Source organism: Aotus nancymaae, unplaced genomic scaffold, assembly GCF_030222135.1.
Source record: "Aotus nancymaae isolate 86718 unplaced genomic scaffold, 86718_ANA_hifiasm-v0.15.2.pri h1tg000057l, whole genome shotgun sequence".
Taxonomy (NCBI): Eukaryota; Metazoa; Chordata; class Mammalia; order Primates; family Aotidae; genus Aotus; species Aotus nancymaae.
The window spans coordinates 68343300-68361510 of NW_026988471.1; the positions used below are offsets into that span (position 1 = coordinate 68343300).

The 18211-nt window shown below is 40.0% G+C and overlaps 1 protein-coding gene across 12 annotated transcripts in view; it reads right to left on the reverse strand.

The window, feature by feature from the left end:
• Positions 1 to 254: 254 nt before the first annotated feature.
• AAK1 (AP2 associated kinase 1) overlaps positions 255 to 18211 on the reverse strand; it is a 176117-nt gene continuing 158160 nt past the window's right edge. For 9 of the 12 annotated variants that reach the window (XM_064364198.1, XM_064364199.1, XM_064364200.1 and 6 more), the window contains one exon: positions 255 to 8432. In XM_064364198.1, the coding sequence (XP_064220268.1) occupies positions 7306 to 8432 (1127 nt within the window). In that variant the 3' untranslated portion in view covers positions 255 to 7305. Of the gene's footprint in view, positions 8433 to 9662; positions 17867 to 18211 lie in introns of those variants that run through there. The other 3 variants (XM_012433931.2, XM_012433930.2, XM_012433932.3) reach the window with 2 other exon arrangements.

The following is an 18211-nucleotide window of genomic DNA, read 5'->3' on the forward strand; positions in this document are numbered from 1 at the left end:
GCTGGGCATGGTGGTGCGTGCCTGTAATCCCAGCTACTCAGGAGGCTGAGGCAGGAGAATTGCCTGAACCCAGGAGGCGGAGGTTGCGGTGAGCCGAGATCGCACCATTGTACTCCAGCCTGGGTAACAAGAGTGAAACTCCGTCTCAAAAAAAAAAAAAAAAGTATACTACTAGGCTTCACACTAAGTGAAAGATACCTATGAATCCCTTCAATCCGAGGGAGATTGAGTTAAGAAATAGCACAAAGCATAAATCATTTAATTAGGTCCATTTTAATAAAGGGTATAGGAGTTTACAACTCAAAACAATTCATAAAAACTATCAGATACATATGATAAATCACACCAAGAGTGCAGTAACATAAATCCAATGGTCTGCAAATAAGAGGTATTGCAAAATTGTTAAGATTGACTTTCATGTTTTCTCCCCTCCTTTCTCTTGTTCACAGCCCAAGATTATGTGCACATTGTTTTCTGAGGCCTGGTGACTTCAGTACTCCTTCTGGCTGGGGTGACCTCCTCATTTAATCCATTCCAAATAGTCAGCAAAGGGAGTTCACCTCTTCTCCACGGAATGAGCATGGTCCTTGTCCTTTATTATTTGGTTTCTATCTCCTAACAAATGACATTAAATGTTCCCTCATTCAAAACATATTGTGGGCCTTGTGGTTCTCTGGTCACTGCTGCCCTCCCAATGCGAAACATCAGCCCTCAGGATGAGCCCTACAGAGTTTTATCCTTGTGGATAAGATGTTTACTTGGGAATGAAGCTAAAGTCATGGCTGATTTCCCCAATCTTTTGTCGAGAAGAACTCCAGTTGTAACTTTGAGAGTTTTTGGCAAAAGGAACCAAATTTACTCATGCCAAATACCTATGGTCACTTCTCAGTACTCTTTGGATGCCTTTATTAGGAAAGCCTGAATTAACACTACGGAAGAAAGCATGAGGATGAATAAGCACACACACAGACACACAAACACACATACCCCATTCACACTCAAATGGGAATCTCTGGTAGACTCAAAGAATACAGCTAATTTGCCATTTCAGAGTGAAAAGTCTGCACTGTCTCACCCTGCCCCCAAAGACTAACCTATCCTACTTTAACTGGTATGGGTAAAAACCAATTCTGCAATTCCTGTATTACACATTAAAGGAATCAAATGGATCCCTTTAACATGTATAGTTCCGTTATAAGGCAATGCAGGTAACACTAACTTGGTTTCAAGAGCATTGTCAAAACTGGGGCACACATATTCCTATTAGAGATGGCTGGGAGACAGTTGAGAATAAATTTATGGAATTACAAATTATGGGAATACTGGACTAAGCCATGAATGGTTAACATGTAGCCATTTTTGCCAGCTATTTTAGAGTCCCTTCACACATAAACTTGACCTTGAATTCCAGGAGAGGTCCCTCTGGGTTGTGTCACTACAGAGTAAGGCTGGGGTCCTGCCAACCTACCTTTCTTTTAGTTCTTAATAGGGAAGTGAGCCATTTTTCTTTTCTTTTTCTTTCTTTCTTTTTTTTTTTTTGAGACAGTGTCTGGCTCTACTGCATCCAGGCTAGAGTGCAGTGACACAATCTTGGCTTACTGCAACCTCCCGTGCTCAAGCCATTCTCCTATCTAAGCCTCCCAAGTAGCTGAGACTACAGGTGTCCACCACCATGCCTGACTAATTTTTGTATTTTTTGTAGAGACAGGGTTTTGGCACATTGCCCAGGCTGGTCTTGAACCAGTGAGCTCAAGCGATCTGCCCACCTCAACCTCCCAACGTGCTGGGATTATAGGTGTGAGCCACCACACCCCACCCATTTCATTCTTATTGGTGAGATTGTCACAGACTTGGCTGAAATTTAAGGAGAAACTGTTTACAGCAACAAAGGATGCAATTAAAGTTTACATGATCATTCAACTGTGCCTTTCATCATGCACTTATTGATATGCTCAAAATAGCAGAATGTCAAGTAAGGAAATGAAGTGAGAACAGGAACAAGGGAGGTAAGCCAGGAAGACTTCCAGGGACTTGAACAAAAACAATTCCCAACCACATACTACTTTTTATTTTCAAGCATTTCGAAACTCTTCTTTTCCTTTAGTGATGTTTTCAGTAACAAATCTGCAAGCGTTCTTGGTGGTTAAAAAACAAAACAAAACTACAAGTACCAGTTGAGACAGACGAAGAAAAGACTAAGAATTTAAAACAGATGATCTCATTTAAAGTTTTCAGTGTTTACTTCTTTAGATGGAATTGGAACATTAGAACTCAGGGGTGGTTTGGACATTAACAAGGTACTCCTGTCTCCTCAGAAGCTACAGTCTTTTCTGCAGCTCTCTTATGTACCTTTCATCGAAATAATTTGGGTTCCAGATTTCTCAGATAAAACCACATCTGTGAGACCAGCAACCATTTCACAGTTGACTGGTACGTGTTCTCCAATTTCAGTTCCAAACACACAACAGAGAATCACACTTTTCTTTTTTTTTTTTTTTTTTTTTTTTTTTTTTGAGACGGAGTTTCGCTCTTGTTACCCAGGCTGGAGTGCAATGGCGCGATCTCGGCTCACCGCAACCTCCGCCTCCTGGGTTCAGGCAATTCTCCTGCCTCAGCTTCCTGAGTAGCTGGGATTACAGGCACGCGCCACCATGCCCAGCTAATTTTTTTGTATTAGTAGAGACGGGGTTTCACAATGTTGACCAGGATGGTCTCGATCTCTTGACCTCGTGATCCACCCGCCTCGGCCTCCCAAAGTGCTGGGATTACAGGCTTGAGCCACCGCGCCCGGCCTGATATATGTTTTGATTCTTTTTCTTTAGGGAAGTAAATATAGAATTTCCATTGTCAGATTATTCAGATGATTATAATCTGATTCCATTATGCATTAGTGAAATGTCCACTAAGTAGTTGAAAACACTGATGTACATGCATTCTAAAACTTACTAAATAATGGGCCAGTAAGATACCGGCATCTTTCTAGAACATTTAGAAAGAGATCTTAGTTGCGCAAGACAACTCTGATACAACATGGGCCTGTAAACACATACATTCTAGTATACACGTATGAGACTTTTCAACCCAATAATAAGTGGGCCCAAAACAAAACAGGGTGTATGACCCAGACTCCCTATGTGCTGCCCAGCAGCTGCTTCAGCATCAAATTGCGTTCATCCCGTTTTCTAATCTAACCAAGCACTTGGAGCTAAAGGGCTGTATGTAAGCCCAAGAAACGAATATATTAAATATTTTTCACCACATATGACATCATTAATTCAATAGTTCCTGTTAATCAATTAATGTGGATTATTTCAGGGTTCATCAATGCATGTGTGGCTCAATGCTTTATGAATAAATATATTCTGGCTCATTGCTTTCCACTGAAATGAAAGGACACAGCTCTATATTCCCTATCAAATGTGTAAAGCAAAAACACAACAAATAAAAACAAGAAGTATAGTCATTTGTTGGTTATATGCAGTCTTGTGCTGCATAAAAACGATTTCATCAATGATGAACCGCATATACCAAGATGGTCCCATAAAATTATACCATATTTTTACTGTACCTTTTCTATATCTACATGGATACACAAATATTTACCATTGTGTTACAACTGCCTACAGTATTCAGTACAGTAACATGCTGTACAGTTTGTAGCCCAGGAGCAATAGGCTAGACCATGTAGCCTAGGTAGGTATTAGGCTGTATCATCTATGTGCTAAGTACACTCAGTGATGTTCACACAATGACAAAATCAGCTAAGGATGCATTTCTCTGACAGTTTCCCCCATCATTAAGTGGGGCATGACTGTATTTTTTTTCTCTTTAAGGAAATAAGACCCTACTGTAATACAAGTCTGCAGAATCTAACAGTTACTAATAATTAGCGTAATCCACAAGTCAAAGTTTTTTCATGTATCACCAAGAAAAAAAACCGAGTAATTTGCATGTGTTTACACCCATTTCTGTATTCAAAGAAGGTATGTAGAGTCTTCACCCACCACATCTCCAGCGACAATTTTTTTTTTTTTTGAGATGGAGTTTTGCTCTTGTTGCCCAGGCAGGAGTGCAATGGCATAATCTTGGCTCACTGCAACCTTCACCTCCTGGGTTCAAGCAATTCTCCTGCCTCAGCCTCCCTAGTAGCTCGGCCTACAGGCGTGTGCTACCATGTCTGGCTAATTTTTGTATTTTTAGTAGAGACGGGGTTTCACCATGTTGGCCAGGCTAATCTCAAACTCCTGGCCTCAAGTGATCCACCTGCCTCGGCCTCCCAAAGTGCTGGGATTACAGGTATGAGCCACTGGCCTCCAATGAAAAATTTAAAAAGGATACAAGCTCATGTTTGATGAAGTAGTCAACTATAGTAAAATCACCATGATTTTATTCTGATTTTGACCTTGAGAATTAAAAGTCACTTGATTAGAAGAGAATTATCAAATAACCAAAGAAAAAACATTTTGCAGGGCTGTTACAGAGATAATCCTGAATATTTGGAAAGGAGAATTTCTGGGCTGGGTGCAGTGGTGAACCCAGGAGGTGGAGGTTGCAGTGAGCTGAGATCACACCACCGTACTCCAGCCTGGGCAACGCAGTAAGACTTCATCTCAGGAAAAAAAATAGAATTTCTCAGTAGGGGGTGAGAACTCTCCCTGCTCTCCCTGAATATTCCTGGCCTCTTAGTTCATGCTTTTGAGTGTTTCATTTGATAATGGCCATGGGAAGAATCTGGGGTGCAAAGTTCCATGTGCATTAGCCAAAATTATTCATTCAACTAGAAAGACAATTTTGCATCCACTCATAAATAGAAAAGTCAGAAACGAGAATTGAAAAAAGCAAATTCTTAGAAAAAACATTTAGCATCCACCAAAGTGAAAGACATAGATTTCTGGCACAGTTGAGACCTTAGTAGGAAAACCAAACCTTGGCACAATGCCAATTATTTATCTTTTAATCTGGACATGTGAAATAGGTGGAGACCAACCAAAAAAGGAAAAAGAGTTGAAAAGTAGCTGCTCATATTTTATGGCCAATACTCCTGAACTTTAAAGAATATCACACTAATGAACTGCAATAGAATTGGGCATTTAGACTTGATTCTTAGATGAATTTCCAGTAAGTTTTAAATCATTGATCTGGTTTGGTAAATAACTCTCCAGACTTCTACAGCTAATGGAAAAATCACTTACCCTCTACTCGAAGTGACAGCATTCATGTTGAAACGGAATGCAGCAACTCTATTAAGTTGAACTGTCTTAGCAGAAATCTTTCCATTGAGATACAGGCTTTATTTTTATATTTTTGGAGAGAGGGTCGCACTCTGTTACCCAGGCTGCACTCATGACTCGCTGCAGCCTCGAACTCCTGGGCTCAATTGATCTTTCCACCTCAGCCTCCCGAGTAGCTACAGACATAAGCCACCATACCCAGATAATTATTTTATTTATTTATTTATGTTTTAGAGTCTCACTCTTGCTCAGGCCAGAGTGCAATGGCATTTCCTCAGTTCACTGCAACCTCTGCCTCCCAAGTTCAAGTGATTCTCCTGCCTCAGCCTCCTGAGTAGCTGAGACTACAGGCATGTGCCACCATGCCCAGCTAATTTTTTGTATTTTTAGTACAGATGGGGTTTCACCATATTGGTCAAGCTGGTCTTGAACTCCCGATATTGTGATCCACTCGCCTCAGCCTCCCAAAGTGCTGAGATTACAGGCGTGAGCAACTGCGTCTGGCCTATTTTTTAATATTTTTTGTAGGTTCAGGGTCTCACTGTGTTGCCAGGGTTGGTCTTGAACTTCCTGGGCTCAAGTTTTCCTCCCACCTCACCCTTCCAAAATGCTGGAATAACAGGCATGAGCCATCGCACCTGGCCAACCTTATTTTAAGGCACTAATAATAAAGAGATGAAAAAAGCTAGGAATAAGTCAGATCTTTCCAGAAATAAAAGACATTTTAAAAAACAGTTAACCTGACCTACTTCAACGTCTAAAGAGGGTAGAGAATGTAAAAGTTTTCCTGCCTACCTGATTCAGCTCTTTTCCATTTCCCAAACACTTATTTCCATGTCTCAGATTTACATTTCCTCAAAGGGCAGTAGAGAAGGCTGGCAAGGATTTGGGTAAAACGACAACAACAAAACCAACCCCAAAACAAGCAAGCCTAGTTTGTAGCCTAGTCTGATGAATGAATTTCCTAATGATGGCATTTAGTCCACATACTCAGAGGCTGGAACTGTAACAAGGTATTCTTTTCTACTGCTGTGAGGAGAGAATGTATAAGGAAAATTAATTTTTGACAACCCGGTAAATATAATTTGTTAAGAGCAAACAGGAAATTCTGGAGAGAAAAAAAATTTACTCTGAAACATCAGTTCTAGCAGGATTTCCCTACACTTTCCAATGTATTCAATTTTGCCACAAGAAAAAAACTAAATAAAATAAAACAGCGTTCAAGTCAGTTAGGTGAGCAAACACCAAAAAATGAGTGATCTGACTGTGGAGGAAGGCACGATGGGGCAGGCTTTACTAAAGAGAAATGAATCCTGTGCACACGCATGCATACATGCACACACAAACCCGTACACTCATACTAATTTCAAAAACATGGATGTGGGGAAAGCCTTGCCAACATGACACAGGCAGTTATCCCATCTGCCTGTATCTCTACATAGGCTCTGACGTACATTCCACACCCACAGACACTCATGCACGAGGGCCAGCCTGGCTCGCACACAGACTGAGAAACAGATCCAGAGACTCCTAGAGCTGCTGCTTCTACAGGAATGATTAGTTAGTGCAGGATTATACTTCCTGTTGACGTGCAGGCTTTTTATCAGACGTCTCCCCTTTTCGAGAGCACTAAATCTTAATTTGGTGGAGGGACTAATCTTGATTATTCGATGGGCATGACTTAGAACAGGAGCTACAGGAATTAAAACTAGCAACAATAAAGCCCCTTTGGGATTGGGGTGAAGAAGTATTTCTGGATTTAAACAGTTTCTGGGGGGAAAAAAAAGCAGAGCTCTTGGTGGAAGTGGATGACCTCTGTGAAGGAGATGAAAATGCCTCAAAGTCCAGAAATCAATATAAACAAATAAACAAACAAAAAAATGAATATAACTTAAAGGGGCTTCAACTAAGTATCACTGCAACTGAGTTTGTTGACTCAAGAAATTCTGCTCTGACGCAGGGAACTGAAAGATAAGAACTGATAATATTTTTTCTTGGGAAGGCTCAGCTGGGAGTGCCGTGGCGGGTATTGAGGGTGGGGTAAAGACAGAGGCCTGAGGCTCAGGTTTGGCTCCTAGGGTTTCTTGCCTGATTTTGAAGGGAAGGGCGCTAAAGCAAATGGATCAGCAGCTGGCAGCTCCGTAGTCCTGGAAGAAAGGGATGAGATGGAAACAGACCCAGCTATTGACTGCTTGTTGGTTTGTGAAACAATTTTGTAGGCAGCAATGGGCTGGGCTTCTGGACTTGGCTCATCTTCTGGGCTATAGTGACGGGAATACTTGGATAAGGACTGGGGGCGGAATGGTTTGCCAGCCACAGGGCCTAAGACAGCTTCTTTCTGGGGCTGAGGTCCTTTGTTTCTGTCATTAGGATGACTCCCCGATTCCAGGCAGGATCCCCTAGGAGAGATGCTGTCCAGATGGTCTGCTGCTTGTACAGAATGGGAGAGGAGGTTCGATTGTTGCACAAAACCAGCTGTGGAATACTGAGCTTGGACAGAGGTGTATACAGCTCTCTCACGGCCCGAGGGCAAGGGGATGTCACCTGTCTGACTGAGGAGACCAGCCTGTGCAGGCAGCTCCTGAGAGGTGCTCTGGATAACTGTTAACTCCTCCACACTTTTCTTCTTAGTGAAGGGAGCTCTCAAAAACACGTCTGACTCCTCTGGCTGGGGAGGAGCCACACTGCTCTTGGAGACAAATGGGGCTTTGGAGAAAATGTCCATGTCATCATTTGGAACCCTTGAGCTCCTGAAAGGAGCTACGGCAAAAACATCTGGCTCACTGAGCCCATCAGTGGTTGGCTGTGTGAGGGCTGGGAACTGGTTCTTTCTTCCACCTTGCACTGTCTTTGCTTGCTCAGTAGAGACTTCTGGTGGAGCGAATGGAACGGCTCCTCCCAGCTTCCCCTGGGGGGGTCTGCAACTCTCATCTTCTTCTTCAGACTCCATAAGGAGAGGCCGAGACCCACTGCAGTCCAGCATGTCTCCTTCAAGGTCAGTCCCTTCCTCTTCACTGCTGTGGAATGAGCTGTTGCTTGAAGGGCCATCTCTGGCCAAGTAGTCGGATTCTAAGTTGTTCTGAGTCTTTGTGCCAGGTACTCTGGAGGGGTCTTGATACAGGGAAAGGCCTTTAACACCCAGTGATTCTTTAAAGTGCTCTACAGTTATTACAGGACAGGGACTGGACTCTCTCTGGAGACCTAGAAAAGCATAAAATGCAGAATTAATGTATAGGTCAATTCTCTTTGGAACATTCAGTGGTCAACCCGCGGCAAAAACATTGTGGGACCAAATAATAGATGTTGAAAATGCAAAAGGAAAAACAGAAAAATAAAAGTCAGGCAAGGAAACTGCACACAAACTGGAACACAACCAACCACTGTCTCACGTTTTGGAACATGATAGGCACGATGTACAGGAAAGGAGATGAAGATGTTAGGCACACAGACATTCAGCGTTAACTATGCAATGCTCCTACACACAGGGCCAGGCACGGACACCTGCTCTACCTGGCACTGGCTCATTATGGAATGAAAACAAACCCAGTCATTCATCTCCACATATACCATGACGGTTTTGGATTATGTAGAAACACTGTCTGGGGATGACTCAATTCAGATTCTGGCATGTGGTCATCTGCTCCACACGCAGAGGGACAAACTCTCTGAAAAGAAGCAGAATGTGGCTGCTTGATAAATGCAAGTTTACTTGATGACTTATATCATAAGCACTACTCAAAGAGCACAAGAGTGCCCAAAATATAAATACTGAAGGTACCTTCTAAGGGGAGCAAACGGCATCGAAATCAGACCAAATAAATCACCTTCAGCTGGAGTTGCCCCAGAATTTTGTTTTCAGTCTTCTAAGTTCATAAAGACCTCCTCTGCTTAAAAGAATCTGTCATAAACTTCTTTAAGCAGAAGGAATAAAATGCATGGGTCATTACAGAAGCATTAGCAAACTCCAATATACTAGTCTATTTCTAACTAGGTAGAGGTGCCTCAGGGTGCTCTGGCTTTTAAAATCAAATAGACAATTATCAGAATGCAATAGAGCTTACCTTCCAAGAAATATTAGCAGGTTAGAAGTATGTCATTGGGCACATGTTAGCAAAAGGGCAGGAAAAAGGCATATGTAACTAAGCAAGAAGAATCCAGAGAAAGGGTGGTTGGGGGCAAAGGTATCATTTCACCATGGGCTCAGTAAAGAGATACTACTGGACTTTCCCAACCCACCAGGATAAGAATATTAGATACAATGATTTGGAGCCATAGATCACCCAGAACCTCTGTAGAGATGGAACTCAATCATCTCTTTCCCATACTGACCCTCTCCCCTCCTACGCAAACCATTAGCTAGCAGATATTTCTGCCCAAAATTATCCCCTGCTAAAGTTTCTGCTTCAATTAAGCACACACACCACAGCAGAAGAGGCATTAAAATCAGTTTATTGGGAAACCAGTCACTTAGAGACATTACATTGTAAAGAGAAGGTAGAGAGGGGTCTGAACATTTTATAAGATACTGTACAAAAATACTATGTTTCTATGAATCCTATAACTTTTTAGCAGTGCTTCTTTTTAAACAGTTCTGACCTTAAATATTGTTTTCAGAAACAAAACAAAAATGAGTTTTTCCTCCATTTTTATTTTTCTTTCTAACAGTTTGAATGAATTCAGTAAATTTCAGATTAGAGCGTTAAGTTAAATTATGTACTGGTGCCAAATGGCTTTCTGAATAGTATTTGAAGAATAAGATTTTGAAGAGAATAAGTTTCTCCTTGCATTATAATTTTAATATGTGCAGCTACATGGTAATACGAAAGCATCAGTCAGCAAACAGGAAATAAACGGAACACCTTCTCCCTTGAAATTTATGTGGATAGACATCATCCTAATTTCTCAGGCAAGTATATTGATATTAGATTTGTCTCAGTGATACCAAGATGATAATTTCTGGGAGGAAATTCAAATAAAAGGGAGAAAAATAAGTTTTCTAAAATAAGGTTTGCAGAGCCTTAAAGCGGGACAGGAGAGCCCTAAAACTCCTGGAAGCAGCTTCCTCACATACTGTCAGTTGGACAACGTTTTCAGTTGCCAAAACAAAAGCGCAATGTCTCATCTTCCAAAACTACCCTGAAAGCTGATGTTATTAAGCTTGTGCTTCAGGAGAGCAAAGTATCTCTTACGGAAAAAAATGGAAAACTTAGTCAAGCCAATGACCAATTCTGACAGCATACAGGTCAGTAATACAATGAACAGTTTGATTGGAGTCAGTGTTTTTTAGAAATTTAAACTAAATTTGGTCAAAACAATTTGTGTGTGGAGACTGGCAAAAAAACCAGCTATCTATTGAACCAGGGGCACTCTGGATGCCTAAAGTGCTAGATTACATTTTGAGAACTGGGAAGTACCAAGGGGTGTGTGTGTACCCATATCCAGAGTTGGAGAGGACGGAAGAACATGTCTAATCCATCAAAATTATTTGTTAAAAAGTAGGTTTTTGGTCAAGAACCCATTTGGCAAACATTCCAACTCAGAGCATATTCTATGACCTTCATGATGACTAAGGGGAAAATCAGACTTAAAATTCCAACAACTTTGAATAATTCACAAAAACAGTCACAAAAAAAACAGAATATCAAGTTTGAAGGGAAAATTAGTCTCCCGTCCTTCAAAACAAGGACTAGAGCTATTTCCTATCTTTCTTTCAGCATCAATAGGCTTTGTAGGAGTGGAAAACTACATTTAAAGGGTTCTCCTGAGAAGGCCAAGTCCCTTAACCTTTCTATTCTTAAAGGAGGTACAGTATGACTGACTTAGGCAGAGAACAAGCACACTTTGCAACACTCCAGGCCTGGTACTCTGAAGGCCAAAGAAATGCCAGAGAATACGGGGGAAGCCCAGACCTCCACATTCACTTAAGGAATTCTGGTGGTGGTAGCACCAGAAACAAGGTAGTCAAGAGAAAGAGACATTCCAAATATACTATAAACAGAAGGTAACCATTAAATCTTGTTGGCAGATCAAAGTCTTTTTTTTTTTTTTTTTGAGTATGTGAATGTGTTCTTATAGGGACAATGTGTTTTCAGGGTGAACAGTTCCTTTATACGAAGATAGCATTGTGTCAACAAGAAAATGTGTTTGAAATAGTTTCTCTACTAACAATGAAGGATTTATACCAACTTAACCACATGCCTTGACCCGGTTCCTCTGGTAACCAACAGCACACTATAGCAGACACCTGTGGCCACAGAACTCAGTTAACACTGCCTGTTGTACCTCAGGGGCTAAAGCCCAGGGCCTGGCTTCACAGTCTGCTCAGGGTCTTACTTATCACGGAGCCCAAGGTAGGGTTTTGTTCTAATTCCCTCAAACTGGGTCATGCCTCTTTTTATTTTCGTTTTGCACATAAAATTAAGCAAGAAGTCAAAACAAACTTCTTTTTCTTGCTCTGATGTAGGACTGTGTGCCAGGTTGGGCACTTTGACACTTCCGATATGGGTAACTCCATATTAGTCTATTTTGAGGCTCCAAATTCTGTAGATTTCAGCAAGAATTCACATGCTTCAGGGAAGAGAGAGTCCCTAAAATACCTGATGACTTGGCAACTATCCTCACCAGCTCCCTATTAACTTCCAAAGCAACCAAAAGTGCTAAATCATCTAGGGTTTCCCTTGGAAATTCCATCTGATTGACATAGTGAGGGTCATCAGAATGCTCCCTAAAGAATCAAACTGTTAAGACTTAAATGTCAGGATGGATGTTCCTTAATGAAATATATCATGCACAACCAGAAGTTTACTTTTCTTCATATCATAAACTGAAATAACAGTTACAGGGAGTATCAAAGATATAATTGTTGCCAAAAATGGAAAATGAAGACTTGGAGTATTGAGAAGAAGCCTTCTCATATAATTAGTAAATAGAAAGCAAACTACCCCTTCACAAAAACTTGGAAATGTAACAGCAATTGAAATGTAAAATCTTAGAACCAAACCAGGGAAATCAAGAGACGTACATCAAACTAGTAATTTCCATGACCTTTTAGTTCACATAATAAAAGTAGGCATTTGGTTCCACCATATTTTAGGCAGCTGCATTAAAACCCATGACTAGGAAATGAGGGACCTGATGGAAGCCAAAAATGGCCAGCTGTGCCTCTCAAGCCAATGAGGCAATTAAATGAGAGAGCTTTCTCACTGGGGATAAAATTATTCCTGCCAACACAAAATGTTTAATTAAGTTGGCCTGGGTATATTTGGGATTAAGTTAGAGGAGGGAAGCTGCAAACCTGTGGTCCATTTTACAACCTTGTGTCTGGTGATATCCAATGTAGGCTGGCGGGCGTCTTATTCTCCTTGGCCACAGAAGGTTTATTCTCTTGGGTAGCCATGATTCATTACTATGTCCTCAGTATGTAGCTACACTTTTCTTGTGCACAGATACTTATTGTCACTCAACACTGTGATTAAATCCTTTCTGCGAAAAAGTGGGTTTTCAGCTCAGGAAAAGAGCAACTTATTTTAAGTTATTTACATCTCTAAACATCATGCTCCCATTTGAACAAAAGTCTTTATTCCCCTGTATGTTTACATAAGAAATTTCTTTACAGACTTTTTTTTAATACAATACTTGTGCAGCAATGTTCAAATTTCACATTTTTACTGCATAAGGTATCTTCATGTACAATTGTCTGCTTTGTCTTCTTGGGAAGGACAGGTTAAAGACCTATGATAAATAACATCCACATGACAAAGGAGAGTGCAATAGGGCAGAGTAGAATACTCGTGGGAAAAGAGTAAATTCAGGACACTATATCAAAGTGTGATCCAAGAAAGTTTCTTTCATTCCAGCAACTATCACCATTTGGAAACTTCTTTGAATAGGTTAGCATTACCCCAGGAGCCTCCCTATCCGATATTAGTGAAAGGAAATCTGGGAGAAGCAAAAGAGTTTTCTTGTTATAGATTTCCTGGGACTCATTCTGATAAGAAGCACATCCAACTTCAGAAACATTACTAGTGTGGAAAAAGAAAAGGCTAACTTTGTGTTGATAAAATTATAGCCTTTAGAGAGGAATAAAAGATAGCTTTGCAGTATCTGGAGTGTTTCAGGAAAGATTCCATTCTAAATATTCATATGATAGTTTTTCTGTTCTGCCAGGCAGCCTCTAAGTTGCTTAACCCAGAACACTGGGCAATCCTGTCATTTTCATCCCAAAGCCCAAAGTTAGCAGCTATGAGAGTCTGATAATCTTATAGACTGAGAAGGTTAAGGACTCTGGAAAATCCCAGAAAAACCTTATCAAGAGAGACTTTATTTTGGCCCAAGGTATCTATAGCATGTATTTATTCAGCTGAATGCAGATCCCTTCATATTGCAGGCTGTCAGCCCCAAAGATCCCTTCATTCCCATAGTGGCGCTGAAGGCAGAACTGTTCCTGACCTGGGGAAGGTTATACTGGTTGATTATCTGTCAGGAGAGTAGGAAGTAAGTATTCAAAGCAAAAAAACAAAAGTATTCACAACAAAACAAATATTACATCTTGAGAAAAGTAAGTTCTTTCCTTGGGTTTGTTTTTCTAAAAGTATTAGCAATCCAAGTTCTGTAATTCTAATTCAGGAGAAGTGAAGTCCAATATCAACACTAAACAAAGTGACAACTTCTTTCAGAGGTGTTTTAATACACATATGTTTCAATTTTTTAAACCATTCTAAAGATGAGGGAATCACAGAAGTTTCCTTATTCAGAAAATTAAAGAAATTAAGACTTGATCATGTTCACTTTCTACTATAAGGTCCTCTCTGAGAATTTTTTGTGGATTATTCTTTTTACTGTCTTCAACAGTAACCACTGCTCATCTTGCAGGGTTGAATTTGCTTTCTGGAAATGGCTAAATGTTACTCAGAACCAAGAGTACTAGAAAAAGTAGATAAAGAAAGAATATACTTTCAGATGCTTTCTCAAAGTGATACTAATTAAATAATATAACTGATTTTCTTATACCTTATTACTTACTTCGTTGATATTATTTCTAAGGAGAGGAGTCTCAAAAACAACTTTAAGGATGGCAGCCTCATTAGAATAACAACTTCTTAAGTAAAACTAGATGACTTTGAAGGGAACAATATTTAATTAGGTGTCAAAATTCTAATATAGCTGCTAAAGACATCATTAATTATAATAATCACAATCATACTTAGAGGTGCCCATTTAAGCCCTATCTCCTCTGAGGTATGTGTTTTTGAAAACATTGGGGCTCATTTGAATGTTGTAATGGGAAAAATCGATTTGTGATGTTTTCTGCTATAGTTACTCCTCTTACATGGTTGGAATAAAAGCAAATCAGAAACATATGCCCGTTTTAAACTGGTAAATCCCTGATTATACATTTAAAAAGAAATCTGATATCATTTTATTAGAATAGGTACGTGTGTGTACACGCATGTTTTTCTGTAATACTTAAAAAGGAAAATCTCTCAGACTATGACGATTTAGGTTTCTATTCAGATGATCAAGAAAGAGCATGTTAGTAAAAGCCCATTATAATTCTTTAAAATGTAAACACTGCCACTGAAATAGCAGGAACTATAGAAGATAACTGAAGAACATCAGGATTATATAAATCCTTCATAGCCCTTCTAAATATAATAATATCTACTTAGGACCCTATGCTTCTATAATCTTAAAGACCATCTAGTCCAAACCCATTGTATAACTAACTCTAAGGAACAGCAGCTCTGAGAGGTGAAGTGCCTGCTGAAGGTCACTCAGCCAGTAGCTGGCAAGGGCCAGGATGAGATTCCAGGTGGCCTGTCCTGCCCAGGCCTCTTCTCCCCCGAGCCTGTTCAATCCAGCTCAGGTCCCACACCTGTAAAATGAAGAGGGTGGTGGACTAGAGGATGGTCTCAAAGGTCCCTTTGTAGCTCAGGCCATGATTCCACAGGTACTAGCACACTATGCTCATCTCAAATAAACTCTTTTAGCTCAGGAATGATGCTATAAACCAAGGAAGGCCCCGTTTACCAAAGCACTCATATATGTTCCTTAACAGAAAAATAGTTCTCTCTTTTGAGGAGGCCTTACTCTAAATAAGCCCAAGACAATTTCTTGTCATTATCTCCCTCAGGCTTCTACTACTATCTCTGGCTTCTAGTCTGCTCATTTTCATTAACAACCTCCATTAAGCTTTACTGAGCCAAATGACTAGATAATGTATCTCAATGTAATTACAGGTAATGCATCAAAAGAACAATTAAGAGATACCTAATTTCTAAACTGTACTCTTCATAGTTTCAATTGAGAAACTAGATATTTCATTATATTTCTAACATGTATATATGAAAAAAATCAAATATGAAAATGTAGAACTAAAACATTATTCTCATTTAAAAATAAACATTTCCTTCATTAGTTAATACATTCTTTCTATGTCCAGGAAAGAGAATACAATTCCAAACTGCAGCAATTTTCCTGTCCATAAAGGGGTAAACCAAGTCCTATTTTCACTGCTATCCAACCACAGAGAGCCCTTCGTGATATCTTTTGCTTTTTAATCCTTGGCAGGAAGCTTGTGCCTCTCTCCATTTTGGAAATATTATTCAACTAGAGGTTTTTATCTAGCTCGTCTTGTTTCAGCCAGCACGAGAAGTATTTAAAGACAGAAGGAAGGCTGGAAGATTCAGACTTTTCCTCCAATACCTTTCAAAGTCTGCTCGCACCATTCCTAGGGCCAAACCTTGCCCTCCAGAATGCAGTGTTTCATAGGCTGTTGTTGCTGTTAAACTTTATCCCCCGCTTAAAGTGCAAATGTGAGGAAGAAGAAACAAAAGTACTAGATAGCAAAACAAGCAAATGGACTTGGAATTTTATTCGTACAAATCTGATCAACTAAGAGTTTCCCTTTTGATGATGGACAATAGCACTAGAGGAAGAGAACAAGAGTGGGGTACTCTGTGCCCACTTCTTTTCAAAAGGGTGATTTTATAAAAGTGCTTTCCACATAAGGAAATAAAACACACTTTAATGAGTAAGTACATATACAGAGGGTGACCATGAGGCATGTTGTCATGTTAGTGCAGGGGCCTTTATTTATTTTACGAACAATATCCTAAAGTTAATAAAGTACTATGCTTTGTTTTATTATTATTTTTTTATCTAGGAAGCCAAGGAAAATCAACTGAACATATTCCATTGGCTGAAGCCTTCAATTTAAACATCAGAGAGAAAGAAAGGTAAGCTGGGCACTCAGATTGTGTCCAGCTTGTCAGCACACTTATTTCTGATTATCTGAAAATAAACAACATGCTTATTCTAGAGACAGAGGACCTGCTGAAAGCTTATAGCAACACACAAGTCTATTCAAAATGATTCCATATGTTACACTGTAGGACTGTTGTGTTGTTATACAAGGGAAAGAGATCAAAACCCTGTACAGACACCTGATATCAGACTTGAAATGCCAAGTGGAAACAGAACTATTCAGTGTCTTCATTTATACACAATTTACAATATTTGATTCAAAATAAAAATCACAAGAAAAATACATCTGTTTCTGCTACAATTCCTTCCCCTCCCCATCCTCCCCCCTCCCGCAGTGAAAAGTCTTCTAATAAAAGGTATCATATTACCACCACTGTCTTGTTTTGGTCTAATTCTGAGATCCCACTTGGGACAGTTAACATGAAAAGGAATGGCAATACTTGGGATTTATATAACATACACATTTTATCCAAGGGTCTCAAGTACTTGCAGTCACGTCTCCAGATCTGAGAAATCACGTTTCAATGGAAGCCAGAAAGCTGGACGAATGCTGGGTAGGTTGCATGGGGTGTAAAATCCCTTGGCTAAGTCTATGATCAAACAAGGTCGAAGTTGGTTGGCTAGAGCTGGGCTCAATTTCTCTTCATATATATATATATATATATATATATATATATATATATACACACACACACACATACACACTACCAGTCAGTAAGTTTTACTCTTTCTTAAACCATTGGAAATAAAACACCCATCTCCAGGCTACTGCCTAGAGTTAAGACCAACTGAAGTAGCCATGTCCTCATGATAATGCATCAGGATAAAAAGCAAAAACAGGGAAATACATTCATCAGCATCTGGCCAAAGGAGACACGGGTTGGGAGAATTGATTTGGGAGGCCATTCCTAGCAAGAATAAGACAAAAGTGTTAATTCACTAGTTTCAGTTACAGTTAAGCTTTTGGTGGAGTCAACTCCAGCAGAGGTGAAGCTCATGGCATCTAGCGCTTGATTTAAGATAATGCTATTGAAGAAGGGTAATGAGAAAACACAGCAAACTAACAGGGGGGAACTGGCCAAGAAATATCTGGAGGGCCAAAGTGATTTTCTTTCCTTATCATTTCTACAGGAGAAGGCAAGGGGTAGGAGAAAAGGGCTGGAGGGCCCCTTATTTGCAGATTTTTTTAAAAAAATCATTTTTTTCATAACTCCGTAATGAAAATGTATTTCACGGTATGAAGGTTACAGAACTGCATCTGCTACTGGGTCACGGCTACAGGTCTATGAGCTGATCCACCAGCAGTAAAGACCTGGCTAGGTTGGGAAGACTGGACTCAGAGCTCCCACTGCTGTTTCTAGAGTGCCCACCTGGAAGTGGAGAGATAGGAATTCAGTACAAAACATAAAGGGTTAAGGTTTAGATGTGCAGAGCAAGCAAAGAAGAAAAACCAAACAAACAAACAAAAATCCAAACCCTAGAGAAGCAATATTTTACATTTGCAAACTCTTACATGTTGATTTTGAAACAAACACGTTAGCTGTCCACCACCTCCCACCAAAAGCTCAGGCACTGTGCACAACACAGTATAGGCAGGGCATTTTGCAAAGAGGGCACTATTTGCAAATTAACACTTTTTTTGGTTGAGAATTGCTGGCTGCACACTAACTTCCTGATAATACCAAGCTATCTCCCTGATAAAGTAAAAATCAATA